The sequence below is a fragment of the Chanodichthys erythropterus genome, chromosome 18, assembly GCF_024489055.1.
Source record: "Chanodichthys erythropterus isolate Z2021 chromosome 18, ASM2448905v1, whole genome shotgun sequence".
Classification (NCBI taxonomy): domain Eukaryota; kingdom Metazoa; phylum Chordata; class Actinopteri; order Cypriniformes; family Xenocyprididae; genus Chanodichthys; species Chanodichthys erythropterus.
Genome location: NC_090238.1, coordinates 21,473,009 through 21,486,637, shown reverse-complemented (window position 1 = coordinate 21,486,637; position 13,629 = coordinate 21,473,009). Strand labels below are relative to the sequence as shown.

General features: G+C 34.8%; 1 protein-coding gene across 2 annotated transcripts; it reads right to left on the bottom strand.

Moving 5' to 3' along the window:
• Positions 1 to 4,162: 4,162 nt before the first annotated feature.
• On the bottom strand, positions 4,163 to 12,706 carry LOC137006711 (CUB and zona pellucida-like domain-containing protein 1). Of its 2 annotated transcripts, XM_067367700.1 has the most exons (22): positions 12,604 to 12,706; positions 12,412 to 12,444; positions 12,279 to 12,302; positions 11,761 to 11,859; positions 11,614 to 11,652; positions 11,411 to 11,509; positions 11,237 to 11,275; positions 10,966 to 11,064; positions 10,782 to 10,826; positions 9,364 to 9,396; positions 9,119 to 9,263; positions 8,701 to 8,885; positions 8,490 to 8,600; positions 8,286 to 8,330; positions 6,926 to 7,024; positions 6,614 to 6,637; positions 6,363 to 6,513; positions 5,829 to 6,040; positions 5,412 to 5,587; positions 4,851 to 5,242; positions 4,433 to 4,677; positions 4,163 to 4,324 (listed from the first exon to the last, which is right to left on the bottom strand). In XM_067367700.1, the coding sequence occupies exons 1-22, from the start codon at positions 12,650 to 12,652 to the stop codon at positions 4,284 to 4,286; spliced, it is 2,385 nt and encodes a 794-aa protein (XP_067223801.1). In that variant the 5' UTR covers positions 12,653 to 12,706; the 3' UTR covers positions 4,163 to 4,283. The 2 variants fall into 2 exon arrangements, with proteins under 2 accessions (XP_067223801.1, XP_067223802.1); XM_067367701.1 differs by lacking the exon at positions 9,364 to 9,396.
• Positions 12,707 to 13,629: the final 923 nt, after the last annotated feature.

The window sequence follows — 13,629 nt, the reverse complement described above, 5'->3', positions numbered from 1 at the left end:
AAGTGGAGAAAAGAAAAGGAGGAGATTTCAAAATATTTCTTGTTATAAAAACAAAAATGTGTTTTGAAGCAAAGTGGCACTGACACAACACTATCTAAATTAAATAAAATGTATAGACTAAAGAATCATTAACATTATCTGTACTGCAGTCTCTGATCACACCACTATCACAAACGTTGTGTCAACAGATTTATCTATTGACATCCAGCTGTGTCATTTCCACATTAGTCTACGTAATTTCAGGCTCCAGGATAATAATCTGTCAAGATATCCTCTAACTATCCTATTCTGTCTACTTCTGTTAAAACCTTAGTACAATATTAAAGGGTTAGTTCACCCAATATATATATATATATATATATATATATATATATATATATATATATATATAGATCTATATATATATCAGTGGCATGCAAGTCCTCACAGTTTTTTTATTTATATATTTATTTATAAATCATATGCAAATTCATGCCCATTAGTCTTAATTTTGTCACATTTTCCTTGTTAAATGAACATTACTTTACATTGCATCAAAAAAGAAACCAAATACCATTTACATTGACAATGTATTTAATGTTCTATTTATTAAAACCAAGTCAATCTCATCAAGTTAGTGTTTTAAGCATTTTTAAATTTATTCCAAAATAATGACTAAAGGCAGTAAAAAGTTAAACAATATACTTAATTGGTGTATTGATGTTTCTGTTTTTTTTTTTTTTATAGTAAACTTATTTCAGATCATCAGTAAACATTGTCTGTCACAGATAGGAAGATGTATCTTTAATTTTCCCAAGCTGATTGCTCACTAGTAAAAACCCCTGCAGTCATCATGTTTTCAGGTCTTTTCAAGTTTGATTTTTGACACGACATAAAGTGGTGTTATCTAAGTGGGTGAGCTGTTTACTTACTTTTTAATAGCCTTCTCATTCCAAACATGATGATGGCAGATTTCAAAACGCTGCTTCAGGAAGATTTGGAGCGTTATGAATCAGCGTGTCGAATCATGATTCAGATCGCATGTCAAACCGCCAACTGCTGAAATCAGGTGATTTTGGCGCTCCGAACCGCTAATTCGACACGCTGATTCACAGTAAGCAGTGTTTTGAAATCGGTCATCACTATATAAGTTGTTATTTAGTTTTTCTGGCGCACCAAAAAAATTCTCGTCGCTTTATAATATTAATATTGAACCACTGTACTCACATGAACTGATTTAAATATGTTTTTAATACATTAATGGATCTTGAGAGAGGAAGTGTCATTGCTGGCTATGCAGTCCTCACCATCGGATTTCAACAAAAATATCCTAATTTGCGTTCCGAGGATTAACGAAGGTCTTACGGGTGTGGAACGGCATGAGGGGGAGTCATAAATGACATTATTTTCATTTTTGGGTGAACTAACCCTTCAGTCATATTTTATTGTATTTAGAACTTGCTCTGCAGTAAAGCGATGAGCCATTTCATATGTTTTTCTTATTATTTAGTTTTCTGTCTGAATGAGTCGTCACTTCTGCATTGTGTATCAGACATTGCCACCTTGTGGAATAAAGGTGAATTGCACTTATTCCGTCATCTAAAATTAAATTATTGTTGTGAAGAAAAAATATATGTAGCCTACTCTCATACAAAATTTTTACAAAAAGTGAATACGAAAATAGGCATTCTTTTATAATTTTATAATTTTTTTTTCTTGTTATATTCTTTATAATGAATTGATTGAGGAATACCATGAAGGTTGATGTCTAACTTTAAAAAATGAACAAGGAGGAGGGTAGTGAATGATGTCCCGGGTCACTAAAGACCCGAGGTATGCATTTAAGGGTTAAATACGTCTTTAGTAGCTATAGGCATTGAAAGTGTTAATTGCCATCGGATTTTATGAATAAATATCTTAATTTGTGTTTCAAAGATGAACAAAGGTCTTACAGGTGTGGAACGACATGAGGTTGAGTAATAAATGACAGAATTTAAATTTTTGGGTGAACTATACCTTTAAATGCAGAGGACAAATATGGGTTTCTGAATATGGGTTTCTATACTTAGGATTTCATAGGATTTCATTCCTATCTTTCACAAATAAGGCAGTGTCATCTGCAAGTTGGCACAACTTAAATGTTTTTCCTAACACTGTAATTCCTTGAAAATGTCCTTTATTTGATGTGAAGGGCCATTATTTGTTTAGCTAACAAAAACAAAAAAGGCGACATCGGACACCCTGTGTTCTATGGTATCAAATGCCTTGTGAAAATCAATAAAAAAGATAAAACTATCATCTAAGACATATTCATTGTAGTCTATTGTTCTTCTGTTCCTTGTCTATAATATTTTCCACTCCTTTTAGTCTTTTGGCAAAAATTAGTTTGGCATCATTATTTAATTGACTAATGGGTCTACAATTTTCTAAATATCAATTATTTTTGTTTGGCTTTGGAATTAATAACACCTTGTCTTAAAGAAGTGGGTAGGCTATTCTTCCCCCTTTTCAACAGATTCTATGAACACGGCTAACAAAAAGGGAGCTAACTTATCTCAAAACATTTTATAGAACTCACTAACAAGTCCATCTTACCTGGAGAACGATTATCTTTAAGGTTGCCAATACACATAATTTTTTTTTACATCAATTTGACGTCCACACACTGATGTCCAATTGATGTAGAAAAAAAAATATAACATTGACGTCAGTTTTTTCTTTCGACGACCAAAATAATGAAAATACTGTATCGATATTTATTTATTTATTTATTTACTTAAAGATTCGTGGCTTTGTGTTTGGTTTAAACCACAGACTGTATAAAACCAATCAGCGTTATCTCAGAGCGTAAACTGACGTGTAGCCGGAGATGCGCAAGGTGCATCACTAGTGTTAGCATTAGCAAACATACAGAGCTGTGTGTGGACTCATTTTGGCTTCAACTATAAAGAAACCACTAAGGAGATCGACAAGAGTCAGTTGTTTGCAAAATAGGCCATGTTGAAATCTAAAACTTGACATCAATTTGACGTCCACACACTGATGTCCTATGATGTCGAAAAAAAAAAAATCAAATTGACGACAATTTTTTAAAATTGAAATAAAATAAAAATAAAATAATAAAAATAAAAATCGACACCCTTTCCTTTACAATATAAAAATAAGGATATCCTTTTCAAAGGATCACGTAAACCTCTGGCATTAATCAAAAAAACGTAAATAGACATCAAAACACACTTGTCCTTTTTATAAAAAATAAATTCTTACACTAGGGTCTTTAAAATGCTGTTGTTGCATAATCTTCTATATAATCCTCTGCAATATACAATGAAAATTAACAACCTATAAATGCAGATTAAATATTTACAGTTACAACTGAACACATTTTTAAATAGATTGTACAGGTACCATTCTTAACTACAACTTGTTACCAATATAGCCTACATGCTCACACAAAAGTAAGGAAAGTTGCTTGCTCCAAGCAATATGTTCCAGTTAACGAAACATTAAGTAACTCAAACCTCTTTCTTATCTTTGTAAGCCACCTATAAGCTCCTTTTCTACAAGAGGCCATAACTTGGTGCGTGCTTCTTTGTCTGCAGCAGTCAAATCCTCTTTGAAGCGAAGATGCTTTCTTTGTAGATATAGCTTTGGCAGATCTCCACACCAAGTCTCTTGCCGTCCGTGAAAGAAACCTGATGATTACTGGTCGCGGTGTGATATTGTTCTTCATCTCTGGAGGTTTGGACTACATAGATAGCACTTGTCACAAGGGTGCACTCAGTTTCTGATAGGATCTCTTTGCATATTTCTTTCATAACCGCTTTTATGTCTTTTTCTGATCTCTCAGGGACTCCGTAAAGATGCAAGTTCCATCGCCTGTTATATCGCTCAGTCATATGTGCAAAAGTTATTTGCTTTGACCTCATTATCTGGTGTTAATGCATTTACTCTTTGAATGTGTTGTACCCTGGAATATTTAGTATGCATACTCATTGTATTTGTGTTGGAGAGCTGATTTAAAAAACAAAACAACAACAAAAACTATGAAGGGGGTTCTTGGGTTTGCAATAGCCCCACGTGACAACCCTATGTGTTCTTAATCTGACCTCACGTTATGTTTTTTTCTTTTCAGAATGGAAAGCGGATATAAACAATTGCAGACATCAATGACGAAACCAGCTGTTTAGAAATGCTTTATTTAATTGGAAAAATACAATTTGTATTTTGAATCATTTGCTGGGTGGTTACTAAAGATTGATTAATAGAAATGATTAATGGTGATGATTGAGAAGATGATCAGTTCATTCCTTTGACTTCTCAGACTCCACATCAAGCCTTTGACCTTGACAAACAGAGAAATGAACAGACAGTTAGGAAAAGGCTCACTATTTTTACATCAAAAACTGGCAGGTAGATTCATTAGGAATTAAACTTGCTACTGGCATCTGACCTTTGAGTTTGATTGGCCCCAGCGTCACAGTATTGGTGTGGTAGGTGCTGTCGAGGGATCTCTTACGACGGTAGCGGCAACCTTGGCGGCAGCGAGAGTTGTAATCGTTATCGGGGCAGATGATCACTTTACACTGCAGGTACACATAGGCGTGAGTCCGGAGGAACTTGAAAGCCCGGAAACTGAACTGAGCATAATAGTGCTGACCGCTGGTGTAGGAATAATATGTGTTGTCTCTAGGACATCTACGACAGAGGAAAAGAAATTGAGATATAAATTTGAATTTGGAAGATAAATGAATTGGAATTACAAGTACAATAGATGGTTTCACTATTAGAGCAAACAAGTACAAGAACATATTTAGACTGGGAGCAATAGAATTTCAATTGAGACACATTTAAGAATTAAAAGGTCTAACCCATTACGCAGCAGGTCATACGAACGGTCTTTGAAGTCATTGGGATTTGGAGATGCTACACAGGTGTCCAAGAAGAGATCCAGGCTGTTGTCAGGCCTGTTTAGCTTGACTTGAACATACAGAAGCTGATTCAGGCTGACTTCATATGGAAAGTCATAGATTTGTTGGTAGAAACTGCTGGAGGTGTAGAAGGCTATGCTGGCATTGAAGTGGCCCGTTCCTGTGATGTTGGCATTGATGATCTCCTTGGCCTTGTAGAATATCTGGACTATAGTGTCCGGCTCCATTCGGCAACCCACGTGTAGTAGGAACTGTGACTGACGAGTGATCTCACCCGACTGAGACTGAGACGCCCGCACATTGTTGGTGTAGGACACATAACCGTTCATCATCTAGGAGAGAGAGAGAGAGAGCAAGTGATGTTGTGTGGTAAATATGACCCTCAATGATGCATACATTTATGGTGTCTAACTGATCTGACAGAGAAAATTCAAGCATTAAGAGCTGACAAGAAGCTATCAAGAAATCAGAGATGCAGGATCTGACACATGTAGATCATACCTCTTTGGCAGTTCCACATGTGTCGAGAGGGAAGCTGAACACAACCTCATAACTGGTAATAGTGGGTCTGCACAGATGATCATCCACATAAAGGTCATTTCCACTGTACCCAAGTGAGTTGAGGTAAGACTGTTGAATGACAATGACCATGTTGTCTGAGGAACAATCCACACGACCTGCAGAGGAAAAAGTTTAATCCGCTTAAATTAATTGTGCACTTTTAAAGTATTTATTTCAATTCAGGAATTACGAAGGTTATTGTTAATACTTTTTGAAAGGAAAAAAATAAAAAATTATTAAGTGAAAATAAAAACTAAATATGGCAATGAAGGGATCAAAAACAAGTTACAGCAGCTGTTTAACAGAATTATTTATATATTAAAAAAGTAATTTAGACTTTACTTAACATGGCATTACCTTCATTTGCAGTCAGAGAGCTTGTGAAAAGGGCCTTAAAACCATGGCTGACGCCAGAGTAGTCACTCCTGAAGACGACAGTCAAGTATCGTGAAGAAGAGTGCAACACCTGGTTGGTGGTGTCATTGAAGCAGATCTTTCCCAGCAGTGGATAACCAGTGGAGGAGCCGTCATATACAGAGATGTAGTCACAGTTACAGCAGCGCTCCAGTCTGAAAGAATCAGAAATAGACAAAATTTGACATCAACCAAAAAAGTACTGTATTCTTGGATGTCATTTATGATTGAGAACTGTCAAAACATTTGTGAATGAAAAAGCAAAATATTTTAATCTGACTTTTTAACCTCACTAGAATGGAAGGAGTCATTTGGAATTGGTTCTACCTGCAGGTTGTCAGTGGAACCAATCCCAAAAGGCTCCTTCCATTCTAGTGAGAATGGATGGATGGATGGATGGATGGATGGATGGATGGATGGATGGATGGATGGATAACAAACATGATTCCACCAGCACTGAACCTGTCTCTCACTTACTGCACATCAACAAATGACAGGAAGATCCTCTGTCCTTGCTGAGCAGAGAGATACCACACACAGTAGGCATTATCATGGTAATAGTTTGGGTAGTTTGGACTGGAAAACAGTCCAGAGCCATACAGGTGTCCTCCACACTGAGGGTGAGATTCTGGCAATCACGAAGAAACAAAATATGTTAAATTTTACAGTTACAAACAAGTTTAATCAGAATCAGATTAAAAAATTACAAAAACTTGTGACATTAATACCTGTTGTGTCTGATGGGCAATACCCTGATTAAAGGAGAGAAGATAAAACTGGATGAGTATGAACCAGAAGTATTCAAGAAGTGGTTTACACTAAAATGAAGCTCCTGGTCACAGAATGCTTTCAATGAATGGAAAAAAGCAGAGTGAACATTCTTCAAAACATCATTTGTTTAACAAGCTGTGAATCATTTTTTCATTTATCTTATTGGTATAAATGCCATATTCTTACACATTAGTGTTATTCAGCAATAGATGCTTCATCTCCAGGTCAAGTTTGAACTTAGACCTCTTGTCTGTTTTTGAGGAACTTACAGTGAAAGTCAGGGCAACAGTTGCCATAGTACTGACAGTCATGGGTGCATGAGCAGCTGCTGAAGTTGTATCCACAGTTCCACATGCAGGAGTGAGTTACTGTAATAGAGGGAGGAACGAATTTTACTCATGATCAATGTGTGATGCAGGGGTGTAACGGTACACAAAAATGATATATACCTTGGTTTTGAAGTCACGGTTCGGTACAGCAGGGTGAGAAAACAAAACTTTTTTTTTTCCGCTTTTTTTATTAAACAATGTTTTACTAAACAAACTGTGCCTCTGTCTTTAATTGTATTCAATTATAATTAAAATGTTCTTAATGATAAAAAAATCTGTGCTAATCCTGTAAACTATTAGGGAGCCCTTACATGCATATTACTATAATAAAGGTTACAATTAACAACAGAGCCCAAATTATTAAATTCAGTTGCTATTTATTTTTAGATACAATCACCAACACTCAAATTATAATAAAAATTAACTTCTGTTTCTCCAATTCGTTGTTGAATTATAATCATTTACACAGTGGCTGTCATAACTTGTTTTCATGACGGATTTATTTAGGCCTTACTTTAACTAACAGGTTAAGTAAAATATAATTAATATGTAGGTTAATATAGTGCATATATTTAGTAATACAGTTAATTTCTCTAGTGAACTAACAAGCTGTTGACACAATTCTTTTCTGAGGTAAATGTAATAATATGTGACGTATTGTTTACAAACTGTTTTACTGACATCTTTCAATGGTTGAAACACTGATTGAGTGATTACACGAGATATAATACATTTCGGTAAGTTGTACTGTATCTTTCAACATAGCTTCATGTTCATTCATGTTTATTCTGTAGTAGTGAAGAGGAAGGAATGATCGCGTTCACTTGCGCTCTGCGCTGTCGTTTGAACTACAGCGATCTGTCACGCCACATCAAAAAGCGTATAAACTGCATTTATTGTTTGAATTTAGTGAAAAAATGGACAGAACTTGAAAGATGGCACTTTGTTTCTTATCGAAAGTAACAAAACATTTTTATTGTGATTATTGGTGGTTAATGCTGGTTAAAAGTGGTTAGGCTAAAAAGCATTACCGCGCACGCTCCCTTCTGGATTGGAGTGTGGATCGCCTTTAACTAACAGTATTCGTCGTCTAACTGCATGAACTGAACCGTGATTGTTCGGGATGAATAGATGTACCGTTACACCCCACATTATTGGGTCACATTTTGGTGTGCATATTTAGTTAGAAAAGCATTCAACTCATTACTGCCTTTACAGAAATTGTTATACATTCAACTGATCCATTTCATGTCAATCTCATTAGTGTCACTTTTTAAATTCAACTGAATGGCAGCAGCACCTGTTGTTGGCCAGTTTGTTGGTTCTGTAGTATTTGAGCAGTAGCCTGTGTAAAGAGAAGAGATAAAACTACACTACAAGTCTCCTTTGTATCATCAAAATCACTTTTCATAAGAAACACACTGACTCATGTGATCACTACATGAAAGATTAGTATTTGTGTCTAGGTATTTTATCTTGAAGTGTCTGATAAAGAGGAACTCACTGTCGTAGTCAGGGCAACAGTCTTTATGATATTGACAGCGGTCGTCACATCCACAGATGGGAAGTAATTCACCACATTTATTCTTGCAGGAGCCTTCGTCTGTTGTTGAATCTATACATTTAGAAGGGAAATGTTTGAGAAATTACTGTGCTCTTTTTGATTCTTCTTTTAAAAATGAAATTAATTCTGTTCATTTTATTTATCTGCTTACCTACAAAGACCCAGTGTGCGTGAAAACCTCTTCTTGATATACTTCCATCAGTGTAGAAAAACACAGTCAGATCATTGTTGCTGGAGTTGTAGCTTTTGTTCTTGTAGTCCCGTATTTCGTCCAGTAAGGGGTAGTGGGTAGAAGGACCATCATATACTCTGATGTAATCACAACATGTTTCCAAACTAGTAAATAAAGAGAGAGTAGAGAGAAAACAATTGCAAATGAATATATTGTCACAGAACATTTGGTTTTTACAAAATTCTTCACAAAATCTTTTGCTTGAGAAGATGAAGTTACACACTTCAGGTGTTCGGTTTCATCTCATATATTAAAAAATTAAATTACATTAATTCCTTTGACAAAGATCAAGTGATAAAACAGATAGAGATAATGGTAGATAACAAATGTTTCCTACTAAACATCGGTGAAGGTCAACAGCACAGTTGTTCCCTCTGTACTATGAATGGTCCATGTGCATCGTGAATTATTAGGGTAGCTATTTGGGTACCGGGGGCTGGCAAATTCACCCATCCAATCTGTCAGATAGTCACCACATAGTTCTGAACATAGAGATGGAAAACAAGAGAATTAAAAACAATAATAATAAAAACTTAATGCAGACTCACTCCTGACAAAAACTATAGATATGCAGACAGATACCTGAAGAAACCTCAGCGGTATTCCACCAGTCATCTATAAAAATAAAATAAATATATAATGTAAACTTATTTTAATGTTTTAATGTAAACTTATTTCCTCTACTTATTTCAAATCTACCAGACATCCCCCCTGCTTATTTTACAGAACTGGTAATCCTTTGTATAGGGTTTTGATAGCTTTTTGAAAATAACTGCCAAACCCCAAAAAATCAATTGCTTTAAATTAAAAGTTGTGTTCTATGGTATCAAATGCCTTGTGAAAATCAATGGAAAAAATAAAACTATCATCTAAGACATATTCATTGTAGTCTATCATATCTAGGTTCAATCTAATATTATTACTAATGTGTCGTCCTTAAATAAATCCAGTCTGTTCCTTGTCTATAATATTTTCCAATCCTTTTTTTTGTCCTTTTCCAAAAATGAAAGCAAATAGTTTGGCATCATTATTTAATAGACTAATGGGTCAACAATTTTCTAACAAAATGAGTAACAAAATTTGATATCTTTTTTCCATCCTCTGTGAATGTATTAATAATTAGCAATTTACTTATAGAAGTCAATTCACCTTTTCTTTTCTCAAAATTAAATAAATAATTAGTATTTTCCCCCGTGTTGCAACCATTTATGTCTTGATCTGATAAATGCACCCTCTGCTTTTTCTTGATAAATGTTATCCAATTGAAGAGTTCAGATGCAAAAGCCTCTAAGTGCCATCTGAAATGTTCTTCTAAAATGAACATTTTTATCAAACTTGTATGTTTATGTTAAGTTATTTAACTTTTATTAATTGCCATTAAAGTGAAATTACTGAACCTAAACATACGAGCTTGATAAAAATAGTTTTAGAAGAAAATTTCAGATGGCACTTAGAGGCTTTTGCATCTGAACTCTTCAATTGTACTTGTAATGATGATATATCTATCAGTTCACTGATGTCAAAAACCCATCAATTTGACATCAAAAAAATGACGTCCATTTGACATCCACACACTGATGTCCAACTGATGTTGAAAAAAAAATCAATTTGACATAAAAAATAAAATAAAAAAAAACAGGTCAAAAATGCACATCAAACTGACATGAACATTTTACATCCATTTGACACCAAAATAACGATGCAATGCAATGAAAGAAAAGTTCTGTCATGAAACTCTAAATGGACAGGCTAAAAGGTCCTAAACTCAACTGCTCGTAATCACATCATTATCTATACGACACAGATGATTGGTTCCTGCTGTATTAGTAGCCAATGAGCTTGTCCACACACTGATGTCCAATTGATGTAAATCAACAACAACAACAAAAAAACATCCAATTGACGTCAATTTTTTGATATGCGATATGTGGGGACTTCAGCCTCCTTCTACACACCAGGGAAAGGTTTGAATCTGACAAATAAGAGAGTCATAGATGTACCTGTTGTCTCTAAAGTTGTCCATTCAGTTGTTGTAAGGCAGTAATCTGTATAAAGGGAAAACATGTGAAAATCAATTTAATATCTGGAAATATAATGTATTATCATATTTTCAAACTGTACACTCAATACAAGATAGATTTGTGTATAATATTTGAAGTGTCTGTCTGATCAAGAGGAACTCACTGTCGTAGTCAGGGCAACAGTTGCCATAGTACTGACAGTTGTGAGTGCATGAGCAGCTGCCGAGGTCATATCCACAGTTCCACATGCAGGAGGGGAAACCTAGCAGAGAGAGAAACAGATATTATCCATGAAGCCATTAATACATGTATGACTACAAGAGTCGTTAATATGTGTGTGATATGTGACTACAGGGACATCAGCCTCTCTCTACAAACAAGACACCAGGGAAAGGTTTGAATCCGACAGACAAATAAGAGAGTCATAGATGTACCTGTTGTAGTTGGCCATTCAGTTGTCATAAAGCAGTAATCTGTATGAAGGGAAAAGATGTGAAAATCAATTTAATATCTGGAAATACAATGTATTATCATATTTTCAAACTGTATGCTCAATACAAGAGAGATTTGAGTATAGTATTTGAAGTGTCTGATCGAGAGGAACTCACTGTTGTAGTCAGGGCAACAGTTGCCATAGCTATAACAGTTGTAGTTGCATGAGCAGCTGCCGAGGTTGTGTCCACAATTATACCTGCAGGAGGGGAAACCTAGCAGAGAGAGAGAGAAACAGGAAAATCAGCTTTAGTCTGCATTCAGGAAACCAGAAAAAAGGTCTGAATCTGACAGAAAGATATGAAAGATGTAGGTGCACCTGTTGTATCTGGCCAGTCGGTGGTCATTGAGCAGTAGTCTATACAAAGAGAAGAGAACTCAATTTCAATTCAGGAAATATGCTCAACAGAAGAGAGGTTCGTTTTATAGTCTTTGATCTTGAATTGTTGGATCAAGAGAAACATACTGTTGTAGTCATAGCAACAGTTTCCATTGTCCTGACAGGAGTATGTACATGAACAAATGCCAAAGTGGGATCCACAGTTATCCCAGCATGAATAGGCATCTAGAGAACAGAGAAAGAGATGCTATGATGCCATTAAAATAAACAGGGGTGGAAATTGTAAGGATTTTAAGAATTCCTCCTCTGGTTCCAATACCTCTTAAAGGTTCTATTAATAATGAGTCAACATTCATTACCATATAATGTGACATAGACATGACATGGAATATAAACCTTTTCTTCTGTATGTCCAGTGTACTAAATGTTTTTAATCCATGTCATCTTAATGAACTGAGAAATTATATATTGGATAGATAGATAGATAGATAGATAGATAGATAGATAGATAGATAGATAGATAGATAGATAGATAGATAGATAGATAGATAGATAGATAGATAGATAGATAGATAGATAGATAGATAGATAGATAGATAGATAGATAGATAGATAGATAGATAGATAGATAGATAGATAAATACATGGATCGTGCGTGGAATAGTCATCTATAAAAAAAGAAAGAAAAAGAAAAATATCTTGTGAATTGATGTTTCAACATTATATGAAAATATACATAACCCATGTTCCACAATATATAATGTTGAAGATATTTACCTGTTGTCCATGACCATGATCCAATGGTATTTGCTGTAATGTGACAAACATACATGTAATGCAGTGCAGTCAGCTCTTTGAACTGATAAATTATATATTTGAGTGAAACATCTGATGTTCAAGCTAACAGTTGTTTTCCATAAACTGTACATTTTCTAAAGAATTTTCATTGCCATTGAATGATAATCTTACCCTGATAGGCAGTTAGAAGCAGACAGAGAAGGAAATTCGGGGCTTCCATCTTTCTCTTCTGATCAAGTTTGTCTTCAAACTTTCAGTCATCACTTATATACTCAAAACCATCATAGGAGGATTTCCTTATGACACATCAATATCCTGAAGCCTGTGCTGGGAAAAGCTTTAAAGCAGTTTAATCGTGGAAAAGACACAGCTGGCAGTGTTTTATAATGCTTTGTGTAAATTTATGGATATATTTGTTGACACAGTTGTTTGAGATGCTCATACTATGATCATATGCCTAATGATCATAGCTTGCAATAGGCTAATTATATATTTGCATACATACTAAATGAATTTCAAATAGTAGCCTACTGAACTCTCATTATTCTGTACCATTCCTTACTAAGGCATTTGGATTAGGGAATGAGTATATGAAAATGTAATTTTTGTTCATGCTAAGAAATTTTCCTCAACAAACCTGAGTGGAGAAAATGTGGTTTACTTTCCAATCATGACACACAAAAATTACACAAAGAGATATATGCAAAGGGAATACAGCTTTACTATAACGATAAGATACGTGGTCCAATAATCCCAGCAGACATTCTCATGGGCGTAGGAGTTCTTATAAAGTTATGTAATATCTTTTAGCAGTATCATCTTTTACTCAAACTAAGCATGGCCTCTTACTGGATTATAATATAATTTGGTTTTATAATCAAATGGAATATTTTTTCACACAGCTTGGCACTACATGATTTCTTGTCTTATTTAAGTTTTATGTATACAGAGAAACCCAATGTTACTTGAAAAAGCCACTTAAAGATTACGGACTATCAATTTTGCTAGAAATATAAAATATATAAATGAGTGTAAAAAATAGTAAAACATGCTCACTGGCCACTTTATTAGATACACCTGTACGACTGCTCATCAATGCAAATATCTAATCAGCCAATCGCATGTACATGGTCAAGAAGACCTACTGAAATATTAACTTCTGCTGTACTTATTGAGCCATATCTTTGTCAAAACTGT

What these genes read in the sequence shown, in the direction of transcription:
- LOC137006711 (XM_067367700.1), bottom strand. Translation starts at nt 12,652, where the DNA reads ATGGAAGCCCCGAATTTCCTTCTCTGTCTGCTTCTAACTGCCTATCAG. An exon ending in CGCACACTGGGTCTTTGTAG is followed by an intron (nt 8,601 to 8,700) that starts GTAAGCAGATAA and finishes CTAAATGTATAG; the next exon opens with ATTCAACAACAGACGAAGGC. An exon ending in CTGTTGCCCTGACTACGACA is followed by an intron (nt 8,331 to 8,489) that starts GTGAGTTCCTCT and finishes CTCTTTACACAG; the next exon opens with GCTACTGCTCAAATACTACA.